This window comes from Balaenoptera physalus (assembly GCF_965194825.1).
Source record: "Balaenoptera physalus genome assembly, chromosome: 1".
Classification (NCBI taxonomy): domain Eukaryota; kingdom Metazoa; phylum Chordata; class Mammalia; order Artiodactyla; family Balaenopteridae; genus Balaenoptera; species Balaenoptera physalus.
The window spans coordinates 164,348,889-164,366,720 of record NC_138882.1 but is presented as its reverse complement, the minus strand read 5'-3'; the positions used below and the strand labels follow the sequence as shown (position 1 = coordinate 164,366,720).

At 43.0% G+C, this 17,832-nt stretch overlaps 1 protein-coding gene across 16 annotated transcripts in view; it reads left to right on the top strand.

Moving 5' to 3' along the window:
• The window catches only part of MACF1 (microtubule actin crosslinking factor 1), a 341,407-nt gene that overhangs the window by 321,623 nt on the left and 1,952 nt on the right, over positions 1-17,832 (top strand). For 6 of the 16 annotated variants that reach the window (XM_082421739.1, XM_082421746.1, XM_082421736.1 and 3 more), the window contains 8 exons: positions 1,325-1,479; positions 2,361-2,435; positions 3,516-3,533; positions 6,453-6,570; positions 7,399-7,467; positions 13,625-13,836; positions 14,359-14,469; positions 17,047-17,176. In XM_082421739.1, coding sequence (XP_082277865.1) covers positions 1,325-1,479; positions 2,361-2,435; positions 3,516-3,533; positions 6,453-6,570; positions 7,399-7,467; positions 13,625-13,836; positions 14,359-14,469; positions 17,047-17,176 — 888 coding nt within the window. The remainder of the gene's footprint in view (positions 1-1,324; positions 1,480-2,360; positions 2,436-3,515; positions 3,534-6,452; positions 6,571-7,398; positions 7,468-13,624; positions 13,837-14,358; positions 14,470-17,046; positions 17,177-17,832) is intronic. The other 10 variants (XM_082421741.1, XM_082421737.1, XM_082421743.1 and 7 more) reach the window with 7 other exon arrangements.

Sequence of the window (17,832 nt, the reverse complement as noted above, 5' to 3'; positions counted from 1 at the left end):
GTTAAGTGCAGTAAAGCGAAGCACAGTAACATGACGTACGCCTGTAAAATGTTTTTTAAAATAAGTTTTTTACAATATCAGTTTCTCAATAGGAATTCAGATTAAATTTTTATTCCTTCCCGTTTTTTACTGAGATATAAGCAGCATACAGCACTGTATAAGTGTAAGATGTACAGCATAATGATTTGATTTACAGCCTATGAACTAATTATCACAATAAGTTTAGTGAACATCCATCATCTCATAGGTACAAAATTAAAGAAATAGAAAAAAATTTGTTTTCCATCTGATGATAACCCTTCGGATTTACTCTCTCGACGACTTTCATATGTAACATACAGCAGTGCTAATTAATTATATTTATCATGTCGTACATCACGTCCCTCATGATGTCAGTTTCTGGCATCTGTATAACAGCTTACAAAATGTATGATCGCATTTATTTTCAGCAGAAGGAATAAGGCATAAAGTTGTAAGTGACTTGCCAAGATCACAAAGCACATCTCACAGCTGTGTTACTTCACATGGGTGGCCCAGGAAGGCCTGTCTGGAGGTAATATTTGAGCTGAGACCTAGGTGATGATAAGGATCCAACCATGTCAAGATTTCAGGGGAGAGATAGAGGCAGAGCCACAGCAGATATAAAGTGCTGAGATGGGAATGAAGTTGGCATGTTCTAGGAATGGAAAGGTTAACACGGCTGGAGTGTCATGACCTTAGAGATGGTAAGATGTGAAGTTGGAAAGGTAGGAAACAGCCATCAATGCAGGGCTTTGTTGGCCATCATGAACGGATCAAATCTTATTCTAAAGACAGTGGGCAGCCAGCAGAGGTTTCCATCTGAGAGACAGTATAGTCCAGTTTACGTTTTAATAAGTCACTCTGGCTATTGTAAACATTCACACTTCGGAAAGCAGTTGTCAAGAACCCAAGGCAGTAATCTAAATGTAGAAAAACTTTATCCTATTAATTCCAAATTGTCACTCTCCTGAAATAATCTATATATTCCAACAACAGTGGAGTGGATAAGTAAATTCTGAAGTTTGTTGGTAGGCCTCTGGTTTTAAATTGCATTGGGGAGCGGGGTAGATGAGTCTATAAGCAAAAATGCCAAAAAACTGAGTATGCTCTGTGTAATATTTTTTTTGGTGATTTTTATCTTCTTTATAATATTTTATATTTTCCAAGTTTTCTAAAGGGAGTATGTACTGTTTTCCAGAAAAAAATCAAGACAAATTTTTTTTAAAGAAGTATTTATATAACCACCAACCAACCAAGTAAGCCCTCTTAGCTAATGTTCCAAAATGTGATTAATTTTCTCCAGAGTTCCCTACTACCAAGTTAGAGATGACTGCTGTTGCTGACATTTTTGACCGCGATGGGGATGGCTACATTGATTACTACGAATTCGTGGCTGCTCTCCATCCCAACAAGGATGCTTATCGACCAACAACTGATGCAGATAAAATTGAAGATGAGGTACGGGAAACAGTTGTATTTTGAGTACATTTTTGACCGTAGGTTACTGCTGTCCTGAATTTGGTTGGGTGTAATTGCCGTATCAGCCCTTCAGCGTGTCTGTTGGGAGGTGATTATCTGGAGTTCTTTTTGGGGATCCCCTTTTGGATGGTGTTGCCCCAGTGGATCTCCGACTCTTGAGCTGTATCTCAGTCTCGATGCATTGGTACCTAAGTGTGTCACCGCTGTGTGGTGCTCTGCAGCTTGCAGCGAACCTCTCCAGGGCACCATGTTGCTTAGAACAGTCCTGAGATCCTGCCTTGGGATGCAGGAGAGCGTCTTCGTGTGTAGCGTTTAAGGGGTGAAACATAAAGTAATGTTTAAGATGGTGTGTACCCAACAAACTTTCTGCCTAATTAAGAACTGTATCACACTGAAAATTGTATCACATCAAAAAGTGTGAATTCATTGGTAGCACATAGAGTTGATCCTGGGATGGGAGAGGCAGTGGGCCTGGTCTTGGAGAGTGGCTTGGAGCAGCCCAGGACTGACTTCCAGGGAATTTGGGGCTCCTAGGTTGAAATTTAAATCAGCTCCTAGTTTGCTTTATTAGTCAGTTAATATTGATGCATGCGTATTAGCACATTTGAGGAAATTTTGAAGCAGGATGGAAGAATGTGTTGTATCATTACTGGGGAATTTCTTTCATACTCAGCGTCTGAGTATCCCAGTTAGTGAGACTCACAATAGAAGATAAACGCATGTGTCAAAAGCCTGAGATGCTTAAAAAATATGTAATGAAGAGCTTCTCTGATGACATATAAAAATCTTTGTTTCTCTGAAGAGGAAGTCTTGCTTTACCCTTCACACTTTTCTCTTTTTCTGTTGTTTACAACCAATAGGTCACAAGACAAGTGGCTCAGTGCAAATGTGCAAAAAGGTTTCAGGTGGAGCAGATTGGAGAGAATAAATACCGGGTAAGAAAGAGAAAACCAGTCCTTTGTGGTGGTCATTCCTGCTGTGTGGCCCTTACAGGTGAAAGCAGCCTGACACACAGCAGATGGCTGATCCCACCTTCCCGTTACTGATGCTTGGAGTACCAAAGCCAGTGGGGACTTGTAATGTGATCAGTCTCTGGCCCTCACCTCTGTAGGTGCCAAATGTCAGGTGTCCTGTGGGCTGAGCTTTAGTGCCCCAGATAGTTGCATCTGGAAAATAGTGCCGTATCTAGCCAGCAGTAGCTTGTATGGGATCCAATATAGGAGACATTTCAGAGCCCTCTCTTCACTGCCAAACAGGTCTTTGAGGAAATGGAGGCACCTTTATCATAAGATAAGGAAACAGTTATCTAGTGACTGACCATTGCCCCCAGGGAGCTGGTCATTGTGAGCCCAAGTGGCTCGCAGGCTCGGAAAGGGCTGGAGAAGCTCTGTCCAGGCCCCACAGGACGCTCAGCCTGCTCAGTAGTCTTCCCTGGAAAGCTGTGCCGAGCGACGCCGTAACTGACAGTGAACCGTGCTGTGTTTTAGCTTCTTTGGGGACCAGGGCGGGGCATAGAAGGGATCTATGACAGGACCCCTAAAATGTATTCAGCCGTTTGTCAGGGTTTTCTACAGTCCTAAGGAAGATCTAGGATTGGCAAAGAGGATTTAGATGGCCAGATAGCACAGTTACGTGCACCCAGTTAGAAACAGGAAAATGAGGTTCCATTAGCACGTCACAACTGTCTTCAAGGTCCAGCAGAGCTACACTGTGCTGCTCTGAGCCGGGGAGTGGAGTGTTGGGTGACTCTGCCTTGGATCCAGCCCAGGGCTTTGAGTTAATAAGGCTCCAAGCAATCTTATAATGGTTTTTTTTCTTTTTCTTTTTTTTTTTTTTTAATTACCTGTGAGAGAAATGACTTAACAAAGAATATGGTCAGTATGTGTCGTTCTGCTTGGAACTGGTAATATGATTACATGATTTTCATTCCTTAGTGTTAATTTGACAAAACGTTCTTTTCTCTCTTTTTTTTTTTTTCTTCCTTTTCCTCCATCCTTTACTCTTACTGTCTGTAGTTCTTCCTCGGCAATCAGGTACAGTGTGCCTTGCAAACGTTCTTTTTGGTGGAAATGGTGTATGTGGCTAATGCTGCCTGTTCTTTGCTGTGGGGAGAGGACGTAATCTGAAGCATGCCTGGGTCATGTCTGGTAGTCTTACCAAGTGGAGAAACTGCTAGCAGGGCTAGTATTGTAAAGCTGTCTCAGAAGCAAAAGGATATAAGTATATATAATTTTCCAGTTAAAATTAGATTGGCTGAAGACGATATTTTGACAGGCTGAGTTAGAAGTAGTATGGTTCCGGGGAAGTTAAAGCTATGGTATCAATCCATCCCACTTCTAAAAAAGAGCCCAGTCTCGTCAGAATACCAGACAGCACAGTTCTGATTTACACCCAAGTCTTTTGACCGTTAACACAAATTTTATAATGCACACTAAGTCAGAAAAGTCTTAGGGTATTTAAGGTACTGTGTTTAAATACCTTACTAAAATTTTAGTTACCTGTGCTTATGTTATATTTTATAATCATAAGGGATGTGAGAAGTAGAGTGTGGAACTCATACTTGGCTGTAGCCTGACGTTTGCCGATTATGGCCAGCCAGCATAACCTAATGGGATCAAATTAGACTTGCAAAGATTGAATGCTTTTGACTCCACTTGGTAACTCTAACCTTTTAGATCTTTTTGAGGGCTCTGGGGTCCTATGTCTTGAAGTGGAAGGAAGTTGCATGGGTAAAATTTGTCTTGTGATATGAAATCAGAAACACTAAGAGTTGATTTGAAGCCTTCAATCAAAGTTCCAGGCACTGCTTTAACCACCAACTACAGTAACATTCTGGGCCAGTGGGAAGAACAAAGGATGGAAAGAAACTAAAGACAAGAACAGTCAAACTGGCTTTAAATAAGTCATTGCATAAGAGTGCCAAGTAGTACCTAAAGGTTGTACCTGTTTGCTAGTGACTGCATGTGGGTACCAGGGGCCCCTTTGAAGTGGCACCTATGTCCTCCTCTACTCCACTGACCAGCAGAGGGTCAGAGGGTTAGTTCCAATGTTTGGAACAGAATTATGAAGTTCACTTTATACACGAGGCACCTGAGGCCTTAGGGACCACTGTGCCAACAGTCACACGGCAAATGTTAGAGCAGTGACGCAGAGAAGGAAACAGACCTTACTGTCGCCTCTAAGACTGTTTGGAGGTCTTTGCCTCACTGGCAACCCCTCTCTGCCAGATTTCTGCAGGTCCCTGTTTTTAGAGCTGCTATAACTCATTCCACATTCATCTCTCTGGCCTCCCCCAGACACTTTGGCCCCCGGCTTGGGCCAAACCTCCTTTTCCCTATAGCTCAGCAAAAGCAAGTTAGAATCTTTCAGAGAGAGCTTTAGTAAGAAATTAAGGGGGAAACAAGAATGAAATCAATGGAGTTAATTCTAAAGGCTGACAAATAAATTACAGGGCACAGTAATGTAAGAATAAAGTACAGCTTGGGGTGCCTTCCTGATTCCCTCTGGAGGACACATAGGCCCTTATTTCCTTCTTCCCCTCACTTATCCAGAGAGAACCCCAAACAGTGACTCGGGCCGGCACTGCCCTTGGATCTGGTGGAATCCTCAGTTCCTCCCAAAGGGCCTCCCCGTTCCCATGCGTGGGGCCAGTGTCTGAGGGCAGCTTCCTTCCCGGGACAGGACCTTTATCCCCTCATGTTTCTGGGTCCCGACTTCAGTGCTCTTTGCACTACACCATGCTGTGGCTGCAGTCACTTTGTATGAAAACCTAAAACCTGCATGAGATGAAAGATGGAGGACCATTTTTATTTTCAGAGAAAAGGGCTTGGGTGGGGGATATTTTTTCAATCATCTTGCCTGTATAAACAGTGAGCTTGAATCAGTGTAAAGTAATACAGAGAATTACCACAGAAATATTCATTTTGAGGGAGGTTGGTTACGGGTCCTTCTTAAACATCCTTTCTGGCATTTTCAATTTTGTGCCTTCTTTCAAAGTTATGGTTCTCCTTTATAACTTTGAAAATCCTAATTAAGTGATTAAATTACCCCCTTCAACATTCTCCTTGAATTAAACAATTTTAGGAATTCCATTTCTCCAACCATACGTTTGATTTTTGTTTTGAGATCTCAGCATGATTCTCTTTTGTTACCTCTTAACTTTTATTTTGGGAAGAGGATAATTTATGCAATGGGAAACTCCAAATGTTGATAGGGCTGGGAAGTAGGAATGTTTGGCAAGTAAAAAAGGAAAAATAAATATCAGAAAATCATGCTTGTTTTAACATCCCAAAATGATTGTTGAAAACTACTTACAATCAGCATGGTAGATTTAAATTTTAATTTCTTCAACTGAATTTTAGTATAAACACTAATCATTTGTTCAGCTGAAGAAAATTTTCTGCTGGTGACAACACAATTAGAGAATACTTAGGGGGTTATTTCTGAAAATGATGTGGAAAATCAAATTTCCTTCTAAGCTTGTAATAATGATGATGCTTTGCAAGGTTTTCCTTGAGACTTGAAATATTATTTGCTGTTCTCCATTTAACTTTCGAGCACACTGTATTCAGAAGCTGACATCCACCTTATAGCTACCTTTTCTTTTATGGAAACAAACTAGCTTAACAAAGAATTGTATCATTGGGTTTTAATTTGGGCAGAATCTTTAAAAGAATCAAAGTGAGCTAATGCCTTGTCTGTCCTCCTCCCTCCCCCTTGGAGCAAGGTCACAACCATCAACAGTTAACTTTATCCGTACAGGAAGTACATCAAGATAATGACCTTTAGCTTTTCCATATTTTAAGTTTTTTGTGAAAAATGCAAAATAGTGAGAGTTAAAATTGCCCCCAAACCGTGAAATTGTCATTCTGTCTGAATACAGTCTGCTTAGGGAAGAAAGTCTAGCCCTGCTCTCGGGCGCCCTCGCTCACCATCTCCCCTTGGCCCTGCAGTTTGGGGACTCCCAGCAGCTGCGGCTGGTCCGCATCCTGCGCAGCACAGTGATGGTCCGCGTTGGGGGAGGATGGATGGCCCTGGATGAATTCCTGGTGAAAAATGACCCCTGCCGAGGTAAGAAGCCGTTCTGAGCTCGTGTTACTTGTTAGCTACGCCCTCACCGCTGATCTTTCATGATTCCACAGGGTGTTGGTGGTGGGGTCTGTTTGTTGATTCTGTTGTTAAGCTGCCCAGGTGTCATCCCACTAGCACAGATTGGGACTCGGGGTGCAGGGCAGACCAGGGAGAGAGAGCAGGAGGGTTTGATGCTGTCAGGGGAGACGGGTTTCTAGGGACACACTAACGAGAATTGGGAATTTATTGGTGTCATCAAATGTTTCTGTGTGAGGGGTTAAATTAACACCAGCCTAGAAAGAAGCCCTATAAAGCCCTGTCGGTTCCCTGTTAGTGCTGCAGATGACTTTGCCTGTAATTCCTGCATCTGAAACTCAGAGAGGGTATTGGGCCCCTCCTAGGCAGGGGAGGACTGGGAGCTCCCTTAACCAGGAGAGGATTAGAGAACACCTAGCAGTGAGCCTAGGCACTGCATTGTAAGGCATATGGTCACCTAAGTAAGTCCATGGGGTCTCAGTCTGCTTCAACCTAAAAAGGCCCAAAGGCCAAAGAGAATGGTCTACTCTTTTAGCCCAAAGGCCAAAGATAACTGTCAACTCAATGTGAGTGATGGCATCTGCAGCTAGAGGCGTGTGAGGGCCGCAGCAAGCGGGGGATGATCAGATTCCAGTTGCTACATCCCGTTCAGCTGCTCCTTTCCTTTCTCCTGTTAGCCAAGCTGCATGTGGGTACACAGGAGGCTCCCCCACTGTCTGCCAGTTTGTCTTTCTTGACCAGTTTCTGCGTTTCCTGCTCTGTTTCTTTGTGTTTATATATTTTTTATTCTAGTTCACCATCCTGGGAGTAAAATAAAGCGCTCTGATTCCAGCTCTTCGATTTCCAGTCAGTCTCCCATAGGTTGGCTTTTAAGCTTTGTCCCTCTTACCCACATCCCAGCCCGTTGAGAATGGCTTTGCTTTTTAAACTGTAGCATCTCTTGGCTCTGTGGTATCTGCTGCCTTTATGAATGCTTTGAAATAGCCAAACCATAGCTTTTCTAACTATTATAAGTTGACAAAACATAAAATATGCCTGTTGAGACAGTACCCATGGAATTCGTTCTGAGTTTCTGTTTATTTAACAATTACTTATAGCTTTATATACCACACACTGTTTTATTATAAGACCTTACAAATAATAACACATTTACACCTCTAGGAGGTGTAGCTACTATTACTATCTCCACTTTATAGAATAGGAAATTGAAGCATAGGAAAGTTAAATAACTTGCCCGAGGAGAGGCAGCTAATGGCAGAGACAGGATTCACATCCAGCACAGTCTGGCTCCTGACCTCCATGCTGTCTCTCAGATGCTAACATACCCAACACCACCCTTTTTCACATGTGTTTTACTGGTTCCAACTGCATAATTAAATTAGTAAGGCTTACTTATAAACCGAGCAGAAATGTTTACAGTACTGTTATGTCACTTCTTTGGAAGTGATTTATAGTCAGAATCTGAAGCATTTGAAGCTAAAGGTTCTCACATGAATTCAGACACGCTCATGAATTAGTTCCTCTTAACTCATTCTGCATTTACTCCAATAAACCAGAGTAATAATAGAGTAATAATTTTCATTAGGATTTCCTTTTTATAAAGTAGTCTTAAAAACACCTATTCTGATAAAAACTAGAGCGGGTTTAAATTAGTTTTAGAACTTAATTATATTGCAAACCAATTTCTTTGATATAAAAGTGCCCTCTGGGGCTTCCCTGGTGGGGCAGTGGTTGAGAGTCTGCCTGCCAATGCAGGGGACACGGGTTCGAGCCCTGGTCCGGGAAGATCCCACATGCCGCGGAGCAACTGGGCCCGTGAGCCACAATTACTGAGCCTGCGCGTCTGGAGCCTGTGCTCCTCAACAAAAGAGGCCGCAATAATGAGAGGCCCGCGCACCGCGATGAAGAGTGGCCCCCACTTGCCACACCTAGAGAAAGCCCTCGCACAGAAACGAAGACCCAACACAGCCATAAATAAATAGATAAATAAATAAACTCAAAGTTTAAAAAACAAAAACAATGCCCTCTGATTGTTTTAAATGAGGAGCCATATATATATCTTTTTAACCTTAACTCAGTAAAACATTATTCCTTTCTAAGTCTATTAATAAGGTTTTATTTTTCATGCTGTGTGTGATTGAACTAAACAAACAAAAGAGATACTGCATGTGACATTTTTTGAATCTTTGACTGCCTGTTTGCTGCCTGCTGTACTTGCTCTCTTTACGATAACATTGTGCTGCTGGCCAAGGAGAACACTGCTTGCTTTTTCCTTATCTTGTTAGCTAGAAATTGGAACCCCAAGGAGATTTGGGAGGGCCATCTAGGAGCTATTTTCTATGGAACATAGTAGCCTTTTTCAGCATCCCTTGGAGCAAACAAGGTAAGGCTTTCCCCTGTGCCTTTCCAGGAATGCCCTCATCCCAATTCCATTGACTACAGGGTCAAGAACTCCCAGCATCTTAGATATCATAACCCTATCAGTGATGGACAGGATGAGCTACATCTAAGCAAATAAAAAATTGTGCTACGAGGGGAACACTTAAAGGCCCAGGTGGATGTAATACATGACTTAGAAAGGCATGAACATCACAAAGAGAAAAGTTCCTTGAAGCTACCTGAGGTTCTGTGAGGATTACTGTGGCTTATAGAAGCACCACTTGGGGTGGATTTTTTTTATTCATTTGGGTTGCATTTCCTTGGCTCTCTGCACCACAGAGAATGTTACTCTGAGGACAGTACCAAATGTATGACGGGATTATAATACCAGTGTTGCACAATCGTGTTATCTGCCTTTACACAGTCGTTTAAGAAGATGAAAGTTGTCTCAGACTGCACGTTGCTTTAGCCAAATGTAAAAGGTAAAAGTATTCAACTAGGTAGGTTCCTGGTACTGCCAGAATTGGAGATTTCACTTTCTGAATTGAGCCATGGCAAAGGAAATCATGATGTTTGGATGGAGGTAAAACAACGTCCCTGCCTAATGAATAGGTGCACATTTACCCTAGGGTTCCGTGAATGTTTCTGAGCATTAGACAAATTAATTCCCCAGATTTTACTGAAAATTTAGAAAAACTTTATGAAGATTTAAAAGACACAATTTGGCTTAGAACTGATTTTTTTTATTATTATGGTAAAATACACATAACATAAAAACTTACTGTCCTAAGCATTTTTAAGTGTACAAGGTCAGTAGCATTACATACATTCACACTGTTGTGTTACCATCACAATCACCCATCCACAAAACTGTTCATCTTGTTATACTGAAACTCTACCCATTAAACAATAGAACTGAATTTTAACTAACAAGCCTGTTCCAGCCAACATCGGTGGCCAGCAGTAGTCTCTTAGAAAATGGTGGTCTCTCTGGTGGTTGAAAAACTGAACTTGAAATGGCTGTCTTTGGGGTCTGGCCCTCAAGATGTGATCTTCAAAAAACCAAAAAAATCATGGTCAAATGCGTTTGGAAGACACTGAGTTAAAACTAAACAGGTTTCTTTGCTGCAGGACTTCTCGGAGCTTATACAATGCTGATTGATTGCATTAGGGAGAGAAATGTAGAATCCAGTGTTTACTAAACTCCTCTTCTTAGGAAACCCCTCAAAAACCTCAGTTTGGGAAATTATGCTGTAAGCAGTGAAAGACCATGGAAAGATTTGGAGCTGTTTAGAGAGATCAGGTTTTTATTTAGAAATTCAGCGTGGGGAATGAGGAGTGAGGGAGGGATGGGGTTAAGATGAGAAACAAGGAGACCATTTGGAAGCCTGTTACAGTGGTCCAGGGTGGAGGAGATACTCCATGAACCACGTAATTTTAAGGGGTACAGGGAAGGCTCAGGGGGATTCAAGAGGCATTAGAAGGTGGAATCAATAGTAGACTGAACTGCCATCAGGAGGGAGGGACCTACGTCAACAACCGTGTCTAATCAGTTGGATGTAAGGTTCTGGCATCCAGGAGAGGTCTATGCTGGGGATGTATTTGAGAGTTAGGCAGGACCGTATGATGGCGCTGAAGTCTCAGATGCATGAACTCATCACCAGATCAAAAGTCTAAGAGGGAGAACAGGACTATGGATGGAACCAGGGGAACATCGGCGTTTAAGAAGTGGGTGGGATGGAGTAGTCGGGAGAAGGGGGAGAGGCAGGAGAGCGGGGTTCCTGGAAGCCGAGTGCGGAGAGTGTTTCAGGAACAAAATAGTAACTCCCCCGAGTGCAAATGACAACAGCAGAGAGGTGTTTTTACCTGTCAGATTATCAGGTTTTTACCTGATACATACACATGTGTACACACACTCTCTCTCTCAATACACAGAGCATTGGCCGGAGTGAAGTAAATTGAATATATTCATACATTATTTTTGAGAGTGTACATTGGTGTAAAATTTTGTAGTTCAGTTGACAAGTATCAAAAACCTTAAGTGTGCATCCTTTCTCCCCAGCAGATCCACTTGTAGAAATTTATCCTAAGGAAGTCATCATGGGTGGGCACAAAGACTTTTTACAAGTAGTTTGTCACAGCGTTGTGTACAGTGTTTTAAAAATTGTGAACAAAATACAAGGTTGGTGAAATAAATTATGTCGGTACGATGAAACAATACTTTGCAGCTAGCTGAAGTTATGCAAGACACTTCAGGCATGGAGGAATGTTTCTGATATTTTTGTATCTTTTATATATATATACACACACGGTTGTGCAAAGGAATAAAGACACCAACATTTTAGTAGTCCTGTCCCCTAAGATTAAGCAATTTTTATTCTTTGTACTTTTCTGTAGATCTCAACCTTTCTACAATCTAAAAGCATCCCCCTGAGGCAGAAGTTGTCGGTACCCTTTGCCAGTGATTACAGTAGTGTGGTGGGGAAGGAAGGCGGAGTGGGCTGAGCTAGCGTAGGTGAATGCAAGGAGCTGGGCCGGGCAGAAGGCAGCTCAGGTGCAAGCCCTTGGTTCTGGTCCCAGTTCTGCCACAGCGTTCCTTGACCTCAGCCTCTGAATGCTTCAGTTCCTTTGTGACATGGGGATGCCGACTGGTCGCTGATAACAGTCAAGTGCAGTGTTACACGTGATCACACTCTGTAAACTGTACAGTGCATGGGGAACATGTTATTATCGTTACACTTAAAATGTCATTGCCCTCATCTGCAATGCCATTTCAAAGTCTTCCTCTTGTGTCACTGTGTTGTTTTCTGGGAGGGTGGGCTCAGTGAACCGTTAAATCTCTACTAGGTTTAAACCACACGTCTTAAGTTCTTTATGGCTTAGGGCCATAAACGGTTCTTTTGGGGTCCAAGTCCTCAGCTGAGTAATGATTTCCATTTGTCAGTGTTATCTCAGTGCTTGCTGTGTGTCCACCCTTGTGCTTGGCCCTTTAGCAAACATAAGATAAATAAGTGTTTAGCGATGTGGAATCTTACTGAAGTACCCAGGTTAGCGCTGAAGGAAATTCTCTTTGAGAACTGGACACTGAGGAAAGTGCTGGAGTTTGGAAAATGGATGAGTAGGGAACAGAGGGCCAAGGAATGAACCTTGAAGGGCATGTTCTGTTGGGGCCTAAGAAGGGAGGAGACAGCTTAGCATTCCAGGGACCAAAAGTCCTAGACCGTCCAGACAAGAAGGACTCTTGGACATCAGTGAGCCTGATTGATCACCTCTAGTGAGCCTGAGGAAACGGAGGCCCAGAGCAGGAAGGATCCCAGTTGGGGGCAGAGCCTGGGCTGTAACTCGGGGGTTTTGATCATGCAGGTTAGTCCTTTTAACCTGATACTTTGATATGTTATGTCAACTGAGTACATTGAAAAGAATTTGGATTTGATTTAGGAATTTAGAACCTCTCTGCTTGGACACTCACGCAACCTGATTTAAAATCCGATTCTACCAAGATTCCTCAAATTTCTGGAGGACATGTGGAGTTGGGCAGGAGAGAGGGTAGGCACAGTTACCTGAAATCTTCTAAACTTGTAGTTTCTGGCCAAAGTAAAAAATCTAATATAGGAAAGAAAGACAAATACTTTGTTTCTAATGGTTCCCTTTTCCCAGGCTTTACCAGCAGTCCTGTTTGTTTAGATCTATCTAGTACATCCTAAAAAGTGAGCAGCTTGGGGATGAATGAGCAGACAGAAGGTGATTGCAGAATAGCACCTTTCAGTGAGGAATAATCTAAGAACACATTCCAGAGGAATTATTTCTTCTAAATTCATAGCGTCTTTCACATTTAACGTTTGTGTTGGCTGTACTTGGTATCTTCTGACCGAATCCAGATTTTGGGTTCTGGTCGGATGGCTCCAGGAAGCCGCAGGACAGCACTGTTGGCCTTCAGTGGTGTTTCCACACTCTCCAGCTGGCTGTCCCTCTCCCACTGCAGGTGTGCCTTCAGCTTCTCATATCGCTTTCAGCTTTTGACTTAACGGTTTCTCACTGGCAAGTTTTGTGCATGGTCTTGATCTCTCTCTCTCCTCCCACATGTTTACTTCTTAATGATTTAGTCCGGATCTTTTTACTGTCCTGAGTTCCTGGACCCCTTTCTTTAATATTATTATCGACTGAATTCAAATAGAAGAGTCTAGGTGACGTCAATTTCAATGATCTGTTTTTCTCTACTATTTCATTACCGTGTATCATGCAACAGTTGAGCAAAAAGTACACATGTACTATGAGAGAGAAAAGAGGGGTTTTGATTTAACCTCAGAGGTTTGTGAACTGCTTCATCTGCTTTCTCTTGACCCCAGGGGACAGTGGCAAGGCAAGATCGTGACCACAGCATGGGATGGTGCTTTCTACACAAAGACTTCTTTATTACAGCAAACCAAGGGGCTTATTAGTTAGTGTGTCTGCTGTGGGTAAGAATCATGACAAGGCTGATAAATCATGAATTTATCCCTATTCTAAAAGAATCCACAGATGGTACTAAATCTATAAATTATATAACTGTTATCATGGGGTCAAGCATCTGTATGACCATCAAAGATATATTTTTTCAAGGTTTACTGTTATTGTATGTGTGTGTTTATTCCCTTTTTAGCACGAGGTAGAACCAACATCGAACTCAGAGAGAAATTCATCCTGCCTGAGGGGGCATCCCAGGGAATGACCCCTTTCCGATCACGGGGCCGAAGGTCCAAACCGTCTTCCCGGGCAGCCTCCCCTACCCGCTCCAGCTCAAGTGCTAGTCAGAGTAACCACAGCTGTACGTCCATGCCGTCTTCTCCAGCCACCCCAGCCAGTGGCACCAAGGTACGTACAACCTGCAGTGTGACCTCCTTCCCCGCTCCCAGCTTTGCAGATGTCCATTGTTCAGTGTAGCCTCTGAAAGACCCCAGTGAGGAGAGGCACTTGAAGACATGCAGACCAGGCTGGCCAGGCCCTAGTGGTACACAGATCCGGACCTTTAACATGACTGAAGAGGACATTATTAAATAGGAACTCGGGTTGTTAAGTCCAAAGCGCTTCTTTTCCACATATTCCCATTTTGAGTTTGAGCCCATCCAGTTACTAATCTTGAAAATCCAGGCACTATCTGTGCTGCTGGAGCTAACAGAGAAGTTTGTTGTTAACGACGGGTGATGGATGAAGAATGCTGTTGCCTTTCTGCCTGGTCCCGTTCATCCCGTTGGACTGATGCGCATTTTATTTTGTCTTCTATTTCTTTAAAATTTAGTGTCTTCTGTTTATTTTTTTTTTTATGTTCCCAATTTGCTCCCTTTCTGTTCCACTTTCAATTATTCCCGTCCTTCCCTTTGGATTTCCGTTTCACAGACTCCACTTCAGTTCTCTCGCTGTTATGACAAACCCTGGTTGGTAAACAGTAAAGCTGGCACCCCTGTCAGGGACAGCCACTATCCTGACCTCCAGCTGTCCAGCCCCGAGGTAGAGTATGGCTTCGCTGACTGAGGACACAGTCAAGACCAGGCCCTCGCTCATGCCGAGGACTTGACCAGCTCTTCTTCCTGACACGAGTCCGTGCTCTTCTCCATCTCTGTGGTGCTTGCTCTCACAGCTGATTCATCTCGTCCAGTGTTTTTCAGGGGTTTCTAACTCGGATTCACCAAAATTGGAGATAAATAAGAGATGCCTAAGACTGGATTGTTTAACAACTTCCTAACAGTCTTTAGAATGATACTTGTTCAGGGTGAGAAACAATGGTCATCTGTGGTGATTTGTTTATTGATATTGTTTATAATCAGGCCTCTTGGAGCCTCCAAACGTCATATCTGACACAGACGAGTTATGAACACTTGAAATTCAACGACGGTGCATGTTCAACAGTGTTCTCTCTTTGCTTAGGACAGAAGAGTGGCTGGTGCCCCCGCCCCCCGCCCGAGCCACATCCCCGGGGTGGTGGTATTGCCACAGTGGTCCGGGTGTGGGTGCTGCCCTCTCCTTCAGCCAAACACAGTATCAGTGAACACTGCTCTGAGGCTCAGGTTTTAGCTTCTGAATTCCTTGGCCTAGGCGCTTGGGTTTCTATAGCCTTGATTTGAACACACATGCCAGCAATTAAGCATGTTCAAGTACAGTCATTAAAATGCCCAAGTACTGTTGGAAGAGCAGTGTTTCAGAAATAAAATGTGGACTAGAGGCTTGTGTGATAGCGCTACAATTTGCATTCTAGCTCCTGCTGGGAAACATTGGGTTCTTGTGCCGCAAAAGGTAGCGTTGCCTTTAGTCACGCAAAGCTTCAGCCAATAGAAGCAGGAGGTACAAGAAGCCAATGCCCACGAATGGACTTGCTGCTTTGGGATTCATCCCACTCCAAGCTAAAACTCCAATTCAGAAATACATCTGGCTTAGAACATGATCTGGGGACCCACTGACACTAAAACCCCACAACTCAACCTGCTTATCCTGCTTTTCTTCTTTAATGGCTCCAGTTTCATGAAAGTCTCAAAAGTTCTAAAATTTTTAATGTTTTAATTATGAAGTGCCAATTCTCATAGGATTCTGATAGATCAGCATTTTTGTTTTGTCTTAAGGTTTTACCTTTGGTTTCATTTCATTTCGAGGTTTCATCTTTCCTTACCTACTGGTGTTCTGCAGGCTGTGTCCTGACGCGGACGCCCAGCCCGGCATCTGTGGTGCCACGTCTTCCCAGCAGCAGTAGCTTCTGAAACTGGTGCTCTTCCTCCTGTGTGGGCCAGGAGGGTTTGTGCTGGAATGTTAATCCCTCTCTGTCGCTTTTGCTCTTTCTTTATAAAGATACAAGAAACACTATGCAATGGGTTGCTTTACTCTTCTCTTTGTATAAACATCTTAAAAGTCCTGGAAAACAATTTACACGATTGATTTCAAAGAAAAATTGGAATAGCATGCTGTGGCATGAGTGATACTTAAAACAGATTTAAAATATTCTTTCTCCAAATTAAATCTTTAAAAAAAAATACACTCAAATGGGAAATGGAGCTCCTATCAGCAGCAGTAATGATTATGTACATCTATCCAGCTCTTCTACAGTTTAGGAAGTGCTTCCACACATGACTTATTCACTCAACAAGTTTTTATTGAGCCCCTCATCTGTGCCAGACGTGGTATTAGGTGCCAAGGGTGTGACAGGGAACAAAACAAAGTCCCTGCTTTTATGGAGTTTCTGCTTTAATGCAAGAGATTCAGGCAACAAACAGGGAACTTTCCTGGGCTGTTACAGGAGGAACAGCCAGGAGGCCGGTTGCTGCGGTGGACTGAACGAGAGGGAGTGTGGTAGGGATGGGGTCTGAAAGGCAGGACCCTTCCCTGGTTTCCAGAGGGAGAAGTGAAGGCACAGATGCCAATTTAGATAAGCCAAGAGCCCAGACCCAAGCTCAGTTCTTCTGGCCCCTTGTTCAGAGGCTTGTTCCTGACATCACAGCCCCACTCTTGTGTGCTTCTCCTAATCATTTATTTGATCAAGTCAAGTAATTTAATCTGCATTCTGCCAGTGAGGAAATAGATCTTTACTTGACTGAAGTTACTGCATCTATCTAGTAGGGATTGGAGTAATATTTGGATCTCCATGTTAAATATTTGGGGTTAGAACTCATATGTCACATTTCTAACCCCAAAACTTTGATACTTGGGAGTATTTGGATTTTTTTCCTTTACTCATTTACCATGTTTCTGTTTGTTATAAGTACTATAATCTTACCATTTGAGGATTTTTTTTTTTTTAGTAGAAATTTGTCCGTAAGATAAAAGGTATTGGAAGACATTTTAAAACTTTTAATTGGGACATGAAATCTTTATTTTGGGAATCCTCAAAATACATGACCTTTAGAATAAAATTCACTAAAATATTAAAAAAAAAAATACATGACCTAGGACATTTTCAAAATAAATCTTTGTTTTCCTGGACTTTTAATTGGCTTTTCAATTGATTAGACATAAGGAGGGCTTAAGTAGACCTTTTAAAGTGGAATTTCTACCAAAGATTACACCAAGTAAATATGACCTTTTTATTTTTTATTTTTTAAGATTATTCCATCAACAGGCAGCAAGTTGAAACGACCAACACCAACTTTTCATTCGAGTCGAACATCGCTTGCTGGCGATACTAGCAATAGTTCTTCCCCAGCCTCCACAGGTGCCAAAACTAATCGGGCAGGTAAGTACCTGCCCCAGCACTTCTGCAGCAGGATGAGGGTGAGGGGAGTGGCCAGGCTAGGAATTTGGAAACAGCAGCCTCTCAGCAATGCTTCACTGCTCCCCAAGGAGCAAATAATGAGAGTAGCACTGAGGTGAGATGCAGAAAGACAGCCCTGCAGATTTCCTGCCAACCTTGACTTCTTCTCCTATCGGTACAAGTAGCTCGAACCTTGCCTTCTGAGAGCAGATGCTCTCACAGCCAAAGCCAGACCACCTGTTCTTGATCAGAAATGATAGTATTTGAGAGAAAGTAGAAGGAAAAAAGGGCCTCCTGAAGCGGGGCCTTCCTCAGAAGCCCGTCCAGTATTGGACCTGGCAGTTAGCTAGTAATTTTTCCGACACCCCATATTTATCGCTGCTGGGGAGCTGAGAAAGTCAGGGAAAGATTACATCTGCTCGCCTGTTGATGTTCCTTTTGCGAGCCTAGGAATTTGGCTTCCATTTCCTGCTCTCTGCCATCCCTTCGCCCCCATTCTCAGTCTGCCCATGCAACTAGCAGGCTCTCTCCTCTGTGCCGAGGCCATGGGACAGCCCTGCTCAACTCCACAGTGGGGGCGTGTGAGATAACAGTGCTGCTGATAGAAGCTGGTTTCTAATCCTCAGGACGCTTCTCAA